The following is a 20,533-nucleotide window of genomic DNA, read 5'->3' as shown; positions in this document are numbered from 1 at the left end:
GTGTTTGTTTTGCTTAATGGGAAATAAGATCATGCTTAAAATTTATTTTCACTTATCACTCTGAAATTAATGTTCTTCAATTAAGGGATCATGATTACCCATAAAGAAGACCTGTGAGATGAGCAGTGTTTTAAAGGACAGACAGGTAGGGGAAGAAGTCAAAGAGTGGTCCAGGAAGCCTGGGGGAGGGGCAGCGGGAGGAAGGAAGACAGGAAGGAAGGCCTACGGCAAGGTGAAGGAACAGCCAGTATATGGGTCTGACTGGGGCTGAGAGAGAGCTTTGTGACCAGTAGTTAGAGCAGAAAAGGTCATCGGGCAACTCCATCCCTCCCAGGTACCTGCAGCCCTGGGTACAGCAGGCCACTCAGCAGAGGGTGCTCCACCTGCTTCACCACCTCAGCTCCCGCTTTCTTGGCATCGTGCTGTGTGACCACGGAGGAGAGGCGATACACATCTAGCGTGTACTCTCTGAGAAGAGACAAGAGGGGACAGCTGTAAGACGGGGCCCAGGCCTCAGTTTAATCCTAAAGTGCGGTGTTAATTTACTCTCCCGATCTTAAGACATTCAGAGAGCACACTGCCTGGTAATTTCTAAAACGTGAGCAGTCCATCCTCTCCTTTAAAATATGACTTTATCGGGACTTGGCTGGCAGTCCAGTGGTTAAGACTCCGAGCTTCCACTGCAGGGGGCCTGGGTTTGATCCCTGGTTGGCGAACTAAGGTCCCGCATGCCATGTGGCACAGCCAGAAAAAAGGATGTTCTTTTAAAAAATAAATACTACTTTATTTTTTTGTTTGTCCTTTTTGAAGATGGCTTTAATTAATCTTTTTCTTTGCTTATCTCTTGAAATAGGGCTTCTCTGCCATTCCCCTCTACTCTCTTCTTTTGGAATGCCTATTAAATAAACATCAGAATTTCTCAGTCTATCTTTCTTGTCTTTTTTATTTCTTTTAACTTAAACACATGTAAGGAATAATGAACAATATTAAGAATAGATTACCCATCACTCAGTTTAAGAAAAGGGACCTATCACTTGTAAAGCTCCTGTGCACCCCTCCACGATCCCACTTCTTCCTTCTCCAGAGTAACCAACCACGAGCCTGAACTTTTGTATTTCTTTCCTGTTTTATACTATGTTTGTATCTCTAAACAATGTGCTATAAATATTCTCATATGTGTATCCTGGTATACATGTGCAAGTTCCTTTATATATGCTTAGGAGTAGAATTTCTGGATCATAGGGAATTTGCATCTTGAACTTCAGTTCAAGATAATGTCAAACTATTTTACAGAGTGGCTTTTAATCAATTTTATTACTTAATACTCTCACTATTTTAAATTTTGCCAATTTGGTAAGCAGGAATGGTTTCTCACTGTAATTTTAACCTATATTTCTTTGAATAATAACCAAGGGGGTTAAGCATTTTTCCAAAAATGTACTGGGTGTTTGGTTTCTTCTGTGAAATGCCTATTTAAGTTTTTCCTACTGGATTGATTCATTTTTGACAACTGATTTTGCAGTTTTTGACATATAATACTGGACATTACTCCTTTGTCAGTTATATATGTTATAAATATCTTCTCCCAGTTGGTGGCTTGTCTTTTTACTTTATCTTACTTTTGATGTACTGAAGGTCTTAACTGTAATGAAGGTAAATTCATCAATCTTTTCCTGTGATTTGTGCTTTTGGTGTGTCTGGTTTAATTTTCCCTGACCTGCGATCATAGGACAGCTTTATACATTGTCTTTTATATGTTTTATAGTTTGGCCTTTACAATTAAATTTTTAATCTACTTGGAATGAAGGGATCATCTTTTTCCCTATGTGTATAACCAATTGTCTCTGCACCATTTTTTCTTAAAAAGTTTATTCTTGCTCTGCTGACCTGCAATGCCAGCTCTGGCATATATCAGGTTTCCATATTTGTGAGGATCTATTCCTGAACTCTTTATTCTGTTCCAGTAGTTAATTCTCTATCCTCATGCTATATAAATGAAAAAGGACTTGGTATCTAGAACACACAAGGAACTCCTAAAAAAAAAAAAAAGTTAAAAAACGGGCCAAAACACTCGCATAGATACTTGATTAACAGAAAAGGAAACACAAATAGCCAACAAAAACATGAAAATAATTTTTTTCAATAAATATTTTCAGATATTTTACCACTACACTTGCATGGTAGTTTGGGTGGGTACAGATTTTTAGCTTGGAAATTCCTCTCCTTCAGAATTTTAAAGGTTTTGCTTCATCCCCTTTTAGCTTTCACTGTTCCTTTGGAGAAACGCAAAACCATTATAATTCCTGACATTTTGTATGTGATTTCTTTTGTCCCTTTGGAAGTTTGTATAATACTTTTTTTTGTCCCCAGTGCTTTAAAATGTCAAGATAATGCACTTTATTTATTTATTTTTCATGCGGGATCTTAGTTCACAGACCAGGGATTGAACCTGTGTCCCCTGCAGTGGAAGCGCAGTCTTAACTACTGGACTGCCAGGGAAGTCCCAAGACAGTGTACTTTAGTGTGGGTTTATTTTCATTCATTGTATTAGGCACTCGACAGGCCCTTTCAATCTGGAAACTCATGTCCTTTAATTGTCCTTAAATAAGTACTTCATTTCCTTCTCTCTGACTCTTTGTTCTCTTTTCTGGAACACTTATTACTCAAATATTGGACCTTTTGGCCTAGTACTCTAGTTTTATCTTTTCCTTTTTTTTTCCCCATTGTGGTCTGCGAGGCCACAAAAATCAAAATTCAAGCGCGTACAATTCAACGAGCTCCCTCAAGGTACATGTAGTCTTCAGTGTTCTTCTTGTATTTTACAGATTCTAAGACACATTTTTTTAAACACTGAGCATCTCTGAAATCTAGGTGACTTTTTAAAATAAAGGTATGTCATAGATTAATTAGCAATATTTTTTGTTGTTGTTGTTTTTATTTTATTTTGTTGGCTGTGCCACATGGCATGTGGAATCTTAGTTCCCTGACAGGGATTGAACCCGTGCCCCCTGCAGTGGAAGTGCAGAGTCTTAACTGCTAGACTGCCAGGGAAGTCCCTAATTAGCAGTATTTTTTAAAGCATCTTAGATTAACTGAAATACAAATCTCTTTGTATTTCCACTTTCACTTGGTTTCTGGCCACTGAGTATTCTTTTTTTTAAAAAAAATAATAAATAAACAAATTATTTATTTATTTTTGGCTGAGTTGGGTCTTTGTTGCTGCACACAGGCTTTCTCTAGTTGCAGCGAGTGGGGGTTACTCTTCATTGCGGTGAGCAGGCTTCTCGTTGTGGTGGCTTCTCTTGTTGCGGATCACGGGCTCTAGGCGCGCGGGCTTCAGTAGTTGTGGCTCTCGGGCTCTAGAGCGCAGGCTTAGTAGTTGTGACGCACGGGCTTTGTTACTCCGCGGCACGTGGGGTCTTCCCAGACCAGGGCTCGAACCCGTGTCCCCTGCACTGGCAGGAGGATTTTTAACCACTGCGCCACCAGGGAAGCCCGCCACTGAGTATTCTTGACTAATTTGCCAATTCATTTATTTGAAGCATCTAGGAAGCTTTAAAAATATTTCATCCAGCATTTTTTTTTTTAAATTTATTTGGCTGCATCAGGTCTTAGTTGCAGTGCGCCAGCTTCTCTTTAGTTGTGGAGCGCGTGCGGGCTCCATAGGGAGCGGGCTCAGTAGTTGCAGCATGCAGGCTCTAAAGCGCCGGCAGGCTTAGTTGCCCTGCAGCATATGGGATCTTAGTTCCCCAGCCAGGGATTGAACCCTTGTCCCCTGCATTGGAAGGTGGATTCTTAACCACTGGACCACCAGGGAAGTCCCTTATCCAGCATTTTAAAAATGCTTTTCAGCAGGAAGGTTGATCAGAGTACCTAGTCTGCCAGACTGCTGGAAACAAAAGTTCTTATCCACATCTCAACCACGCTTACAGTTTTTGTGTTTTTTTTGTTTTTAATTTATTTTATTTATTTATTTTTGGCTGCTTTGGGTCTTCGTTGCTGCGCACAGGCTTTCTCTAGTTGCAGCGAGCAGGGGCTACTCTTTGTTGTGGCACGTGGGCTTCTCATTGCAGTGGCTTCTCTTGTTGTGGAGCACAGGCTCTAGGCGCGTGGGCTTCAGTAGTTGTGGCACGCGGGCTCAGTAGTTGTGGCTCACGGGCTCTAGAGCGCAGGCTCAGTAGTTGTGGCGCACGGGCTTAGTTGCTCCGTGGCATGTGGAATCTTCCCGGACCAGGGCTTGAACCCGTGTCCCCTGCATTGGCAGGCGGATTCTTAACCACTGAGCCATCAGGGAAGCCCACGTTTACAGTTTTTTTGTCCATCTCTCTGGACTGTATTCTGGGTGAATTTCTTAGTAGAGGCAGACCTCGTTTTATTGCACTTCACTTTATTGTGCCTTGCAAATACTGTTTGTTAAAAATTGAAGGTTTGTGGCAAACTTTCCTTGCATCAAGCAAGTCTATCGGCGCCATTTTTCCAACAGTGTTTGCTCACTTCATGTCTCTGTGTCGCATTTTGGTAACTCTTAAATATTTCAAACTTTTTCATTATTATTATATTTGTTATGGTGATCTGTGATCAGTGATCTTTCATATTGCAGGCACACCTTGGGGATATTGTGGGTTCAGTTCCAGACGATTGCAAGGAAATGAATATTGCAATAAAGTGAGTCACACAAATTTTCAGTTTCCCAGTGCATATACAAGTTATGTTTACACTATACTGCAGTCTATTAAGTTTGCAATAGCATTATGCCTAAAAAAATGTACATACCTTAATTAATAAATGTTAAAAAACACTAACCATCATCTGAGCCTTCAACAAGCTGAAATTTTTTGCCATAGTGACATCAATAGGGGTTTTGCGAGCTTCAGACTTCATGAGGTTTAAGGAAAGAAGCCATCTCCATAACATAAAAGTGCAAGGTGAAGAAGCAGGTGCTGATGTAGAAGCTGTAGCAAGTCACCTGGAAGATCTAGCTAAAATAATTAATGAAGGTGGCTCCACTAAACAACAGATTTTCAATGAAGACGAAACTACCTTATATTGGAAGAAGATGCCATCTAGTAATTTCATAGCAAGAAAGAAGTCAGTGCCTGGCTTCAAGCTTCAAGGACAGGCTGTTAGGGGCAAATATAGCTGGTAACTTTAACTTGAAGCCAATGCTCATTCATCATTCCAAAAATCCTAGGGCCCTTAAGAATTATGCTAAATCTACTCTGCCTGTGATGTATACATGGAACAACAAAGCCTAGGTGACACCACATTTGTTTATAACATGGTTTACTGAATATTTTAAGCCCACTGTTGAGACCTACTACTCAGAAAAAGTTTCTTTTCAAAACATTACTGCTCAATGACAATGCATCTGGTCACCCAAGAGCTCTGACAGAGATGCGCAATGAGATTAATGTTGTTTTCATGCCTGTTAACACAACATCCATCCTGCAGCCTGTGGATCAAACAGTAATTTCAACTTCCAAGTGTCATTATTTTAGAAATACATTTCATAAGGCTAGAGCTGCCATAGACAGTTATTCCTCTGATGGATCTGGGAAAAGTAAATTGAAAACCTTCTGGAAAGGATTCACCATTCTAGATGTCATTAAAAACATTTGTGATTCATGGGAAGGAGTCAAAATATCAACATGATCAGGATTTGGAAGAAGTTGATTCCAACCTTCAGAGGTGAAATTGAGGGGTTCAGAACTTCAGTGCAGGAAGTAACTGCAGATGTGGTGGAAACAGCAAGAGAACTAGAATTACAAGTGGAGCCTGAATTGCTGCAATTTCATGATAAAACTTAAACAGATGAGGAGTTGCTTCTTAGGGATGAGCAGAGAAAGTGGTTTCTTGATATGGAAACTACTCCTGGTGAAGTTGCTATGAAGTGTAGAGAATAAACATGTGGACACCAAGGGGGGAAAGTGGGAGGGGGGTGGTGGTGGGATGCATTGGGAGATTGGGATTGACATGTATACACTGATATGTATAAAATGGATAACTAATAAGAACCTGCTGTATAAAAAAATAAATACAATAAAATTCAAAAAAAAAAAAGATGCTAAGAAGACTGTTGAAATGACAATAAAAGACTTAGAAGATTACATAAACTTAGTTGATAAAGCACTGGCAGGGTTTGAGAGGACTGACTCCAATTTTCAAAGAAGTTCTACTGAGGGTAAAATGCTATGAAAATGTATTGCAAGTTATAGAGAAATTGTTTGTGAAAGAGTCAATTGATGTGACAAACTCCACGGCCATCCCAACCTTCAATAACCATCACCCTGATCAGTCAGCAGTTATCAACACCGAGGCAAGACCCTCCACCAGCAAAAAGATTATGACTTGCTGAAGGCTCAGATGATGGTCAGCATTTTTTTAACAACAAAGTGGTTTTTTAAAATTTTATTTATCTTATTTTATTTTATTAGTTTTTAATTTTTTTAATTTTTTGGCTGTGTTGGGTCTCTGTTGCTGTGCGCGGGCTTTCTCTAGTTGCAGTGAGCCGGGGCTACTCTTCGTTGCGGTGTGTGGGCTTCTCACTGTCGTGGCTTCTCTTGTTGCAGAGCATGGGCTCCAGGCGCACAGGCTTCAGTAGTTGTGGCACGTAGGCTCAGCAGTTGTGGCTTGCGGCCTCTAGGGCTCAGGCTCAGTAGTTGTGACGCATGGGCTTAGTTGCTCCACGGCATGTGGGATCTTCCCAGGCCAGGGCTCGAACCCGTGTCCCTTGCATTGGCAGGCGAATTCTTAACCACTGTGCCACCAGGGAAGCCCCAACAAAGTGTTTTTATTTTTTAATTAATTTTTTTAAAATTTATTTTATTTTTGGCTGCGTTGGGTCTTTGTTGCTGCGTGAGGGCTTTTCTCTAATTGCGGCAAGTGGGGGCCACTCTTCATTGCGGTGTATGGGCTTCTCATTGCAGTGGCTTCTCTTTTGCGGAGCACAGGCTCTTTGTGCGCGGGCTCAGTAGTTGTGGCTCGCGGGCTCCAGAGTGCAGGCTCAGTAGTTGTGGCGCATGGGCTTAGTTGCTCCACGGCAGGTGGGATCTTCCCGGACCAGGGCTCAAACTCGTGTCCCCTGCATTGGCAGGTGGATTCCCAACCACTATGCCAAAAGGGAAGCCCATAACAAAGTATTTTTAAATTAAGGCACGCACATTTTTTTTTTAGACATAATGCTACTGCACACTTAGACTACGGTATAGTGTAAACATAACTTTTATATGCACTGGGAAATCAAAATATTCATGTGACCCCCCTTTATTGTGATATGTACTTTATTGAGGTGGTTTAGAACCAAACCTGCAATATCTCTCAGGTATATGCTTTATTGAAAACTCTAAATGTCCAACAGTGGGGAATGTAAAGAAAATTAAGTTAGATGAAGTAAAAAGAGAAATCAACTTGTAAGCAAGATCTGGGTTCACATCATCAGTCCTTTTACTTATTAGCTGCATGAACTTGGGAAAGTTAAATCTGAATCTATTTCCTTATCTGTGAAATAGGATAGAACAATGCTTACCTTAAAAAGTTGTTCTAAGGGTTTAAATGCAAAAGTGACCATTAGAGTGATACATGGCTTATTTGAGAGGTTAAAAAAATTAAAGAATGTGGAAACTATGAGGCAGCTGCCAGGGGATAGGGGGAGTGGGTGGCAGTTACTTAGGAAACTATAGATTAAAAAATTAGGGCATAAAATTATATGTTAATGTTACAAATATGAATTTTTCTTTCACATTTCTTTTATCATTATTTGCTGAGGCTGGAAGGAGAAAGTGAGGCTGAGTTTTTCACCACTCTCCCATATGCTGTGAAGTCTGCAAGGCCAAGGACTTTGTTGTGGTTACACTTATATTTCCAGCAAACAGTATGGTACCTAGGCATTTACTAGTCAGTAGATTTTTGATGGATGAATTAAAAGGACAAAGTGTATACAATTTTTAATGGTTCTTAACAGGTAGAGCCCAACAGCTTCTAATCCTTGACTCCCCAGGCCTGTAACTAGCTAGAAGCACCAGAGCCACAAGGAGGGTGGATGATTGAGCACTTACTTGCTGAGCTGGTAATCAGTGCCTTTGATGAACTTGAGCTTCTCCAAGGGTACCCCAATGCTCTCCAGCATTGCCTTGATCACATTCTCATAATAGCTGGTTCGGAGTTCTAGAAGTTCCCATGGGGCCTTCATGTTATCCAGGTACGCGTGAAGATCCGCAAACAGAATCGTTACCTGGACATAAGAGATAAGGAGCCATCAAAATGTGAATTTGTCCAAGTACCTCCAAACAAGTGAGGTAAGTCTTGTTAAGTCTCTCTTTTGGCTGTTGCCCAAAGGCAACTGCTTGCTTTATACCATTAGTTCTTACCTCACATCCTGCTTTCAGGAAGTCCGCGATCTTAGACATAGGCACAAAGTAAGCCACATGTGGCTTGCCTGTGGTTGCTGTCCCCCAGTAAACTTTAAGTTCCCGCTCCTTCAGTATCTCCTTCACCTTCTCTTCCCCTAGAACCTCCTGTTGTGGAAGCAGAAGAGCTGGTTTAATGCCAGTGCCCCACCTTGCTCATCCTTTACCCTGTGACAAGGAAAACAAAGGTATATTTCACTGAGGGTCCAGGCTCAGAGCCAGCAGGGAGGTCTAGCCAGGCTCTCAGTGCTGAGTGAGAGCCAAATAAAGCCGGTGCTGTTGCCAGTACCACTACAGTGCAGAGACACTGACGTTAGGGGAATGGAGCACGTCTCTAACCGTATCTTCCCCTCCATCTACTTTAAGCTCATGCTCCTTCCTTTCACAGCCAACTTCTTGAAAGGTGTCTCTTCTCCTGCTCTCCATTTCTTATCTCCCCTTCTAGTCTGAATTCCATACAGCATCACACCACTGAAAATGCTCTTGCTAAGATCACAGATGGCCTCCATGTTGCTAAATTCAGTGAATACTTTTTAGTCCTCACTCCCCCCGAAACAATCTCCTCTTTTGGTTTTCTCTATTTTACTGTCTTAGTTTTCCTCCTACTTTTCTGGCTGCTGGGACTCAGATTTCTTTGCAGCTGTTCTTCTTCCTAATCATTTAAATAATAGCAATCCTTGGGGCCCTATCTCTTATCTTCTTACTCTACATTCTCCCTAACTGATCCTCTTCAGTTGCTTCAATTACTACTTATGAGCTAGTAACTACCAGATCTCCTGCTCACACCTATATACATGTACTTGTTATCAACCCAGTTAATTCAAACACAACATGTTCAAAATTAAACTCATGCTTTTACCTTCTTACCTCACTCCCCAACCATCTTTTTCACTTAGTTTCACCCCAGGGCAATAAATGATACTATCATTCACTGAGTTGCATAAGTTACTCTGAAACAGCTCTTAAGTCCTCCTACTTCTTTCCGCCTCTACACCACCAACCTAGTCTTGGCCATCATTAGAGATCACACCAAGACAACCGTAATAGCCTCTTAACAGGTCTCCCATATCTACTCTTGTTCTCTCCAATCCATGTCCCAAAAGGAAGCCAGAGAGGTCTTTAAAAACCAAAATTTGATTAACTCATTCACCTATTTAAATACTTTAATAATAATTTCCTTTTGCCCTAAGACAATATTGGAAAAATCCTAATAGGCTAGTATGCTGCTGATAAGAGCTTTTAGTGTTTCTACAGGTGACAGTTTGTGGGGGGCTGTTGGAAGCCATGAAAGACAAAAATTGTTTTGCTGGTTTGAATCACCTATTAGTAGGATTTGTTAAAATCTTGTGTTCCAAGCCAGCTGGAGGCTGATCCTCTGAACCCCTGACTATTTGGATACTTGGAGAGTTTTCACTACTCAAGGAAAGGTCATATCACTTACCCTTTAAAACCCGAGTAAGTCAATGCCCCACTAGCTCTGTGTGTCATTTCTTCCCAACCTCTCTTTATTTTATGGAGAGAGATTAGGAAACAAAGGATCTGGCTAAGGGGAAGCATGCAAGAATCTCTGGTTAAGATCAAATTATGAGTGAAAATAACCCAAATGTCCATCAACTGACAAATGCAGAAACAAAATGTAGTATATTCATATAATGGAATATTATTCAGCCATCATAAGGAATAGAGTTCTGATAAGTGCAACAACATGGATGAAACTTGAAAACATTATGCTAAGTGAAAGAAGCCAGACACAAAAGGCCACATATTATGATTCCATTTATATGAAATGTTTAGAACAGGTAAATTAGAGACAAAAAGCAGATTCGTGTTTCCCTAGGGCTGGGGAGATGGGAGGAATGGGCAGTGATTGTTAATGGGTACAGGTTATTTTTGATGATGAAAACGTTCTGGAATTAAATAATGGTGATAATTGAACAACCTTGTTACTACATCAAAACCCACTGAATTGTACACTTTAAAAGGGTGGATTTTATGATATGTTAATTGTATCTCATAAAAAGAGAAAAATAAGCTGTGGCCCAACCAATGTAACCACTGCCCTTTCTAAAACCCCAATATTTTTTTGTTTTGTTTTGTTTTAAATTTATTTATTTATTTATTTTTGGGTGTGTTGGGTCTTCGTTTCTGTGAGAGGGCTTTCTCTAGTTGTGGCAAGTGGGGGCCACTCTTCATCGCGGTGCGCGGGCCTCTCACTGTCGCGGCCTCTTGTTGCGGAGCACAGGCTCCAGACGCGCAGGCTCAGTAGTGGTGGCTCATGGGCCCATTTGCTCCGCGGCATGTGGGATCTTCCCAGACCAGGGCTCGAACCCGTGTCCCCTGCATTGGCAGGCAGATTCTCAACCACTGCGCTACCAGGGAAGCCCCTAAAAGCCCAATGTTAAACATAGCTTACAAGGCCCTCATGACCTGGTCCCTGCCTATGCCTCCTAAACAAACAAGTAAAATGTATAGGATGTCAGATGGTGGTAAGTTCTATGGAGAAACAATAACAAAAAAAGGCAGAGCAAGGGATGTGGCAGTTCTGGTGGCAGGGGTTTGTTATTTAAATAAAGTGGCCAAGAAAGGCCTTCCAGACAGTGTGACAGTAGAGGCCTGAAAGAGTCAAGGGAATGAGCAATATTTCCTAAGTGCTTGATCTGCATTTTGCTTCCTCTACTCCAGCCAAGTTAGCCCTCTCTCTGAACCACAGGGTTCTTTCTCCCCTCTGGATCTTGACCTGGGTTCCTTCTACCTGACACGTTTTTAGCCCCCATTATTCTGGTTAACTTCTACTCCTGCAGTGCCTGGAACCAGCACGAACATATGTGGAGTGAAGAAGTGATCCGCATCCTTCAGGGCGCAGTTTAGAGGTCACTTCCTCAGCTTTCCCTGACACTCCCCCCGGCCCTCCCCCGTAACTTCCTTTCAAGAAAGATCTCCGCGTAAAGTACCTTCCAGTACTCGTTTAGACTGTAATTAAATGTTTGGATTATGGGTCATTTTAAACGTCTGATTTCCTCCAGACATGCTCTGGGAGGGCAGGGTCCTGACGTATCCCCCAGCGCCTAGCACCGCGCCTGGCACATAATAGGGTGGGTGGGGTGGGAGCCCTGGATTCGAAGCCTGGCTCAACACAAGTAACTGCACATAGGAGGTGAGCCTACTGTGATTTCTGCGGTACTGACCGACGGGCAGGAGGACTGCAATCTCTCTCAGAGCGGCCTCGGCGCGGAGTCCCCGGCCCCACACACTTATGAGCCCGTAGCGGGGCTCAGGATCACTGGACCTCCGGCCCCCAGTCCCCAACGGCGCACTTCCAACCCCGAGGCCCAACCTGCAGGTTCCGGGTGATAAGGTGCAGCTTCTCTTCAGGGCTCAGAGCGTCCCCCATGGCTCTGTCCCCTCCGTCTCCCGCGCTCAGCCCAGCACTCGCGCCCCTTTCTCAGTCGCCGCCGCCGCCGCGTGCAGGGAACTGTCACGCAGGTCCAGTTAGGTTGCATCAGCTGAACTCGTCGCTCGGCTTGCTCGTCCTGGACCCTTGTCCTCCTACCAGCAGCCAGGAAAGAGTCAGGAGCAGCGAAGAGTCGAGCGGGTCGATGAGACGAAAAGGGGTGGAGCCAGTAGGTGGGGTAAGCGGTGCGGAGGGCGGGGTTGCGGCGCCTGCGCGGGGCGCAACCTTTTGAGAGGCGGGGCGGTTTCCTGCCAATTACTGCCTGTTTGCCCTCCCCCTGGCGCTGGCCCGGCAGCCTCGGGGTGGGGGAGGTCGGGGAGGGGGCGATAAAATGGCGCAGGGGGCGGAGTGAGGTGCAGTCGTTCACCTAGGCTTGGGCCCGGCTTCTGGAGGTGAACAGCCGAGGGACGAGGGGGTCGGCGTTCCTCGGCTGGGAGGGGGATGGGGGCGCCTGTTGCTTCTCCAGAGGGCCGCGCAAGCCGTCCGCCCCGTTGAGGGGTTGAGAGGCCCTCACCCTGGCGGGAGAAGGGCTCGTTCTCGTTTCTGAGGTGATGGCGGCGGGGGGGCGGGGGGAGTGTCTCTGCCCCCCCACCTCCACGTCGGCGGGCGATAGATGCCCCTCACCCTGCCGAGGCAAAGGGAGGCCGTCTGGTTACCCGAGAGGGGGAGTGAGGTCCGTTCTCCCTACCCAGTGGGGCTGGGGGGGCTGGAGGTGGAGGTGGAGGTGGAGGGAGTGCCTCTGCCCTCTACCCCACGGGGCCGGGAGGGTGTCGGTAGGCAGAAGATCGCGGTCTTCCCGGCCGCACCTTGCGAGCGGCGGGGTGGGGGGTGGAGAGACTGAGCCGCCCCAGGGGGGAGCAGAGGCCCGAGTCCAGCTGAGGTGTGGGGTGGGCAGCCATCCCCGCGCAGGGTGAGGGTGCACTGCGCTGGCCTGCTGGCGGGCCGCTTTCGCTCCTGCTGGGGGAGGGGTGGGCAGCAAGCCCCGCGCTTCTCCCGCCTTTCGCGGGAGGCGGGAACTCTTGGTCTTTTGGGAGGAGGGAAGCCGGAGGAGGGAAGTGCGAAGGCCCTGCCCCGAGGGAGATGCGGTGTCGCGGCTGTAGCACTTCAGAGGGAGAGCTGGGGGCGGCCAAGCCGTATCCTACGAAGGGTGAACTGCCATCCCCCTTCCTCCTAGCGCTCGAGGACTGGAGGCGGCACCGGTTCCTTTCTGGGCTGGAGGGCGGGCAGTTGGCACTGCAGGGTGGGCCCCGGAGAGGAAGTGATTGAGTTGCCTACTTGCTGCCCCAACCTGACCTCCAGTTTCCTGTGGATTTGTTAAAGGCTTCAAGCTTTAGCAAACCTGTCTAAATCATTTCAAAGACATTTTCTTTTTAAAAAGAAACCTGTTGCTGCAGTTGGGAAGTATTTGGTCTCTATGCCCATGTGGGAGGAAAGTCCTGGCAACCTTATCTAAGCGAAACGTTACCTCAAGCAGAGATTTCCAGCCCTGGGTCGTTTTTCTGTCCTGCAGTGTTTACGGCAAAGGGCGTTGCAGAATTCTTACAGATAATTTCAGTTCAGTTTGATTTTGATTAAACTTTATGGCCGTTTCATGGAGTGATAAAGCCTACTGAGTGCCTTTAGTGCTGTATGTCTCACATGTATTGCATGTAGGAAAGGTTGGAAATCAAAGGTCATTGGGGAAGTCCCGTCTCTTGGAAATAATCCTTTCCCTTGGCCATACCTGTCAGATACAGCTTGGTAATGGTCTTGGCTTTAGAGCCTTGAAAGAGGGATGTGGGGTTGTGTCTGGTGTTGCAGTTTTCGTGGCCTCAATAAAATAAGACTTTGTGCTTTAAGGCAGTAGGTTTTCTTAGGTACGATAAAAATAGAAAGGGAGCCAATTTCTGAAGTTGCAACCAGGAGGTTAGAGAACAGAGGGAGGGGGTGGTAAACTGAAGTGTGAAGAGGGGGGTGGACAGGTGAGAGAGACATGGAAGGACAGAATAGGGTCACAAAAGGGATGGGGAGCAGAGAATTAAGAGATAGACTTGGGAGATGGGGAAAATATTTTTCCTTTAAAAATAAGGAGATCCTCATATTTCAGATCACTACAAAACAAGTGCCAAGAAAGGCAGGTGATGGTGGAATGGCAGACAGGGAAGTACTAAGGCTGTCTTGTGGAACTTCACTTTAGAACTTCAGTTTTATCCGAGATTTTTTTTCCTCCCTTGCAGATTTATTAAATATCAACTTTCATTAGTATAAGGCTTTTAGGTTTAGAATGCTTTCATAAACATCCCCTCATTTGATCCTCATGATAATCCGTGTTTGAAGTTAACAGTGACTAATTATCCCCCATTTTTCAGAATGGTGTTCTCATCTGTATTGAGGTTCAGAGACTTCAAGTGAAATACAGAGGTCTCTGAATTTTAGTCCAGTGTCTCACTTCAGTGACCGTTAATTTGCAGAATTTACCTGATATTTCAGATGTCCATACGGCCTCATCTTTAACCAATTTATTGTGACAGTGTGGTTGACAAGATGCTGGGTTAAATTAGAAGGGATTAGAGCATACTGAATAATTTCTTAACAAGCAAGGACCAGGGGAAGTTTCCTATCGGTTTAAAAATCTTTTCCTACCATTACTGTGCTTCTCTTAAGACTGACTGACTCTTCAGGGGTCAGGGAGATGATGATGGTGGGGTAAAATAATAACCAGCCACTACTTATTTAGCTTTTACATTTGTGCCTGTAGTATGCTAAGTACTTTGATGTTCATGATCTCATTAATTCTTGCAACAGCCTTATGAGGTAGGTACTGTGATGGTCCCTATTTTACAAGGGAGGACATTTGAAACTTCAGAATGTAATCATTGTATCTTTCCCCACTGACTTAATTTTAAAATGTTTTTATTATTAAATATTTCAAGCATATAAAAATTATAGTTATACCATGTAACAATAACAAATACTGTTATACCCACCACCCAGCTTTATTGTTTTAGGTCTTTTCTTATTAATGTTTTTTAAAGAAATAAAACATTACAGATAGAATTGAAGCTACTCACACCCCCTTGCCATTCCTCTCCCCCACCCCACCACCAGAGGTAGTCACTATCCTGAACTTGGTGTTCCTTATTCCTATTTAATGATATATATATGTATCCATACACAATTTATGTTATTGTTTCTTTAACAAATAAATTGTAAGGAAAAAAGAAGATGGGAATCTGTAGATTAAAAAACTTACAAGACCTATCAGCCGATTGCAATATATGGCCCTTATTTGGATACTGATTTTTTTTTTAATCTTAAAAAATATGACATAAAATAGCTGGAAATATGAACTGGATATTTTATGATAAGGAATTCTTGTTATTTACAGATGAAATGATGTGATTCCTGGGACTTGCTTCAAAATAATCTGGTAAAGGGGGAAGTGGATGGGGCAAGGTTAGCTATGGGTCGATAGTTGTTGGAGCTGTGTGATGGGTATGTGGGAATTCATTATACTATTACGCTGTTTTTGTATATGTTTTAAATTATAATAAAAAGTATTTTTAAATATGAGGAAATAAAATTGTGAAGAGAATGATTTGTGCAAGTTAAATGTTATATGTATATGGTATTGTTCTGCATGCTTTTGCTCCTAGACCTATTGGAGCATTCTATGAGAGAAGCTCAGAAGAGCCAGCTCTGTGCCTGTGGATGTCATGTGGCATAGGAATTGATGCTTTCAGTGGTTATGAAGAATAGTGGTCCTTTGTGTGCACAGTAAAGTTTGCAAGTAATGATGTTTTTCTTCCAGTGGGGTTTGGCCACATTCATGGTTATTTCTCATGTTATTCCCTTCCACTTGGGAAATCAAGGGAAGCCTGTGCAAAATAAGGTGGCTTAAATTATTTTTGCCAAGGGACCAAAAGTCCTCTTTGATGTCTGCATTCTTCGTAGTATATTAGAGATTGTACTGAATGTAGAAGGCTCTGCCATTTGCTTACTGATCCAGGGCAAGTCTATCACAAGGGTGGTAGAAAAAAAAACAAGAAAAAACATTGTCTTTGGAATTAGGCTTGGGCTTGGATCCTTGTTCTAGCATATTAGCTCTGTATACTTGGTATACTAAATGCCTCTGAACTTTAGTTTCCCAAAAGTGAAAATGTATTGAACTCTTCATTTGGTTAAGCAAGTGCTTGGACTAGACCTTTTGTTTGTTTGTTTCGTTTTTCTTTTTGGCCGCACCATGCAGCATTTGGGATCCCGTGCCCCCTGCAGTGGAAGTGCGGAATCCTAACCACTGGACTGCCTGGGAACTCCCAGGACTAGACCTTTTGGAAGGAGTTGGAGAGTGGGGGTGGTGGCTCAGAAAGAGCTTCTCTTTCAGAAATGTGGCTGCTTAACCCCTGTGCCTGTGATACTTGTGTTTGACACCCACAAACTTCATTAAGTAAAAGAAAAATTTTTCCAAAAGTAAACGTTTTTCTTACTGCTGCCTAAAGAAATAACTTCACTCTCTAATATAACCCAGTCACTGGGCAGAGAAATTACTTTTCTCTTCATAGAGACACCTGCTTCAGTGCCTAGAACTGTCTCCCAATTGCTGAAATATTGGTAAAATAAGATAAAAAGCCATGGCAACTCTTAAGTTTAAATATAACAGCTTAGTTTCTTTGATAAGATCTGTGTTATAGAGTTATACTGAGGGGTTAGAGTTGTAAAATGTGTCTCACAGTGCGTAGTTTATAACAGGTGCTTAATATTTCTTCCCTTTTTGTCCCATCTCATCTCTAAGATGGACAAGCCTTTTTTTTAAACTTGTTTTCCCCCCAGTTTTTTTGAGATATACTTGCCATATAACATTGTATTAGTTTAAGTTATACAACGTGATTAGATATATGTACATAATGCAAGATGGTTGCCACAATAAGTTTAGTTAACATACATTACCTCACACAGTTAGGAATTTTTTTCTAATGATGAGAACTTTTAAGATCTCTCTTAGCAACTTTAAAATAAATACAGTATTGTTAACTATAGTCACCATGCTATACATTACATAGGTCCCTTCTAATTCTAAAATTCTGTAATCCTTCCCATTTCCTTCTAACTCTTTCTCTAGTACTTTTTTTTTCTCCCCCACGCTGCGCTGCGCGGCTTGTTGTATCTTGGTTTCCGGACCAGGGATTGAACCTGGGCCTTCGGCAGTGAGAGTATGGAGTCCTAACCACTGGACAACCAGGGAATTCCCTCTTTCTCTAGTACTTTATTGTCCATAGCATTTTATATTTTCTCATATTGGTACGTAACTTTCAGTGTTGTCTCTGTAGGAAGATTATACATTCCTTGAGGGTGGAAACCCTATCTTTATTTCTTAGAAATCTTATAGAGACAAATTATCTAGCTCAGTGCTATGTGAGGGTAGTAGCTCAGAAAATGTTTCCTGAAAGAATGCATGAACCAAAACTAAAATTCAGGGAGGGAAGTGGGGTGGGGGAGAATTCACAGTTAAAAGGCTACAAGAATTTTCCAAATTACTGAGTTTGGTGATTAAGTGTTTCTTAGAGCTTCTTAGCTGTTGATGTGTGATATGTGAATATCAGCTTTCTATCACCTTTGCCATCTAGAAAATAATTAGAGATTAGGTCCGTCATTAGCTATTTAAGAACTAGGTTTTAATTATACAAGTAATATATAAATATTCAAGTAAAAAAGTAAAATACTAAAGTCTCCCCTTGTCCTCTCAGGATTCCCCTGCAGGTTATGACAGTCATCAATTTTGTGTTGTATTTTTCCAGACCTGTTCTTTGCGTTTATATATGTATTGAAAATGTATGGTCATAATTATATATGTATATATGTATGGTCATAATACATATATTGTATGTATTATGTATGGTCATAATAATAACTTTTAGATCTTGGTGGAATCTTAGACATCACCTAATCCCTGTTCTCAATCGCTTCCCTATTTTGTAAATGAGGAAACAAGTCCCTGGTTAAGTGGCTTGCCCAAATTATCACAGCTGGTTAGTGACAGAACCAGGACAACAACCCAGGTCTTAGGACTCTCAAGACAGTACTCATCCTACTAGAGCAAATGATATTCTTAAGAAAGTATAAATTGTTGGGAGGAGGAAAATTAGTTCCTTAGTTGCATAATTTTTCCTCTAAAGATTTTTCTTTGATGTTCTTGACTCGAAATCCAACTTTGTGGTATTTAAAAAAAATCAAGATCAAAATTAATAGATGGAGCACCTTAAAGCATAATGCAGTTGACTTTGTAATTAGCAGAGTTGAAAGTGATGAGAAGATCCTCTAATTTTCTTTGTGCCTGCAGGAAGGTGGGAGTCAATCATTTTGACAAGTCTCCTGAAACGAACAGCTAGCAGGAGCTGAACCCTTTTTCCATTTGGTCTCGTGGCAAAGGCAAAGATCACACCAGCAGCTCCACACAGTATGAAAGACAATTCTTTATCTTATTGTATGCTTAAAGTTTTTTTTGTTTTTTGTTTTTCATTTTCAGAAGTAATACATGTTTGCTTTCTAAAAAGTGTAAACTGTGAAAATCCAAACATTTTCATACATATTTATTTTGTTTGTATGTTATAGATATTATTCCATGGTAGTATATACAGATCCACTTCATTGTGTTTTTAAATAATTGTAAAGTATATACAGACCCACTTCATTGTGTTTTTAAATAATTGTAAAGCATTCTATAACATGAATGTACCATGATTTTACTGAACAGTTCTGGTGGTGGACATTTAGGTTGTTTCCAATATTTGGATGTTTTGAATAATGCTGCTTTGAACATCTTTGTAAATGTATCTATGTGCCTTTGTACAGGTACTTCTGCGAGATAAATTTCCAGAAGTGAAATTGCTGGGTCAAATGCTGTTGCCAAATTACTCTCCACAAAATATTGTACGGACTTATACTCTCACTGATAGTGTGTGAGGATCCTTGTTTCTCACATTCTCACCAAACTAGATTACTGGGTCATCTTAATTTTTGCCACTTTGATAGGAAAAAAAGTATCTCATTGTTCTGATATATATTTCCATGATTCTGGTAAGCTTAAATATCTTAAAACTTTCTCATGTTACAAGTCATAGTGCAAAGAATTTGAAATACTAAGACACCACCACTCTCTAGAGCAGATTGGAATTGATATAAGGGTATTTCCCGTTCCTCAGCGAAACTGCCTTTTATTTCTCCAGATATGCCGTGCTCACTAGTGCCCTCTGAACAGTCTTCTGGTACCTCTCTCTTGCCTAAAGACAATGCCCCATTTTCTTGGGATTCCTTGGATGAGGACGGATTGGATGACTCCTTGCTGGAGCTGTCTGATGGGGAAGATGATGGCCATTTCAGTTTCACGGAGGAAGAGATTCAGGAGCTCTTGAAGGATGATGACCTATCAAATGAGCACTTTTCTTGGGGAGGAGGCTTGCCTAATGATGACAGCAGGAATGTTGAGAAGGGAGGGAAAGGGAGTCAAATTCCACTTGATACTCCCCAAGAGAAAAATTCATTGTACAGCTTGGGACCAGAAGCTGAGACCCCTAGCCTCTTCAAACTACCTCAACTAAATACATCAGTTGGTCATGGACCAACTCCTACTAAACCATTGAACAGACGCTTTGCACTAGAAAAGAATCTTATAAAAGTTACAGTTGCACCATTTGATCCAACAGTTTGTGATGTACTTGATAAGGACAAGACTGATACATCCGAAGTTACTGAAAAACCCTCCTCCCTTGGAGAAGAGATGAGAGAAGATGGTCTTAGCCTAAATGAGAGCACAATTTGCACAGAATCTGAAGGGATCAGCCTCAGTAACTCTGCCTATGATGGACCCCCACTCCCTTCTTCAAACAGTAACTTTCAACAAACTGTCTCTGATAAAAATATGTCTGACAGTAAGAAACCTACACCTGTATTCTCTCAGATCTTGGACCATTCAGAGACTCCTAATACGGGGTCATCCTGGAGAAATGGATCACATAAATCAAGTTTTGAAATGAGGTTTCCGGTTGTTTCCAGTTCATCAAACGAAGTAAGTATATTTTTCAAGGTGAAGAGAGGAATGAAATTATTTTCATTCAGAAGCTGTATAGCAGAGCTTTGTATTCAAATAAATTGGGGTTTGAATCCCGACTAGCACTGTGACCCTGGGCAAATTATTTAGCTTCTCTGTTCCCTCACAATTTCTTATCTATAAATTGGAGTAAATGATACTTTACAGTATAGTAAAGATTAATTAAATAATGTATTGACAGTAACTGGTACATAATACTAAATTAACCATTTACTGAATAGACTAAGATGATGATGATTTTATTATTATTTCTCCTTTCTTTGGGTTTCAGCCTAAGTCTCAATCTTTGGTTGCCACGCTGTATATATTAGATAAAACAGCTCTGAGTCAGCCACTGAAGAGCTGAAAAATCTTGGACAATTTACCTAACCTCTTTGAGCCTGATTCCCTATCTGTCAAATGGGTGTAACAGGGCTTCCCTGGTGGCGCAGTGGTTGAGAATCTGCCTGCTAATGCAGGGGACATGGGTTCGAGCCCTGGTCTGGGAAGATCCCACATGCCACGGAGCAACTAAGCCCGTGAGCCACAACTACTGAGCCTGCGTGTCTGGAGCCTGTGCTCCGCAACAAGAGAGGCCACGATAGTGAGAGGCCC

General features: G+C 42.3%; 2 protein-coding genes across 8 annotated transcripts in view; one reads left to right on the top strand and one right to left on the bottom strand.

The window, feature by feature from the left end:
* YARS1 (tyrosyl-tRNA synthetase 1) overlaps positions 1-11,973 on the bottom strand; it is a 29,877-nt gene extending 17,904 nt beyond the window's left edge. The window contains exons 1-4 of one of the 2 annotated variants that reach the window (XM_061186857.1): positions 11,740-11,973; positions 8,367-8,513; positions 8,055-8,230; positions 339-468 (exon numbers count right to left, since the gene is read on the bottom strand). In XM_061186857.1, coding sequence (XP_061042840.1) covers positions 339-468; positions 8,055-8,230; positions 8,367-8,513; positions 11,740-11,796 — 510 coding nt within the window. In that variant the 5' untranslated portion in view covers positions 11,797-11,973. The remainder of the gene's footprint in view (positions 1-338; positions 469-8,054; positions 8,231-8,366; positions 8,514-11,739) is intronic. The other variant, XM_061186858.1, reaches the window with a different exon arrangement.
* A 217-nt stretch (positions 11,974-12,190) lies between these two features.
* S100PBP (S100P binding protein) overlaps positions 12,191-20,533 on the top strand; it is a 28,747-nt gene continuing 20,404 nt past the window's right edge. For 2 of the 6 annotated variants that reach the window (XM_061186850.1, XM_061186855.1), the window contains exons 1-4: positions 12,262-12,404; positions 15,224-15,265; positions 18,173-18,289; positions 19,059-19,897. In XM_061186850.1, coding sequence (XP_061042833.1) covers positions 19,061-19,897 — 837 coding nt within the window. In that variant the 5' untranslated portion in view covers positions 12,262-12,404; positions 15,224-15,265; positions 18,173-18,289; positions 19,059-19,060. The other 4 variants (XM_061186851.1, XM_061186854.1, XM_061186853.1 and 1 more) reach the window with 4 other exon arrangements.

Source organism: Eubalaena glacialis, chromosome 3, assembly GCF_028564815.1.
Source record: "Eubalaena glacialis isolate mEubGla1 chromosome 3, mEubGla1.1.hap2.+ XY, whole genome shotgun sequence".
NCBI lineage: Eukaryota > Metazoa > Chordata > Mammalia > Artiodactyla > Balaenidae > Eubalaena > Eubalaena glacialis.
The sequence above is the reverse complement of the archived record's forward strand: the minus strand, read 5'-3'. Positions and strand labels throughout refer to the sequence as shown.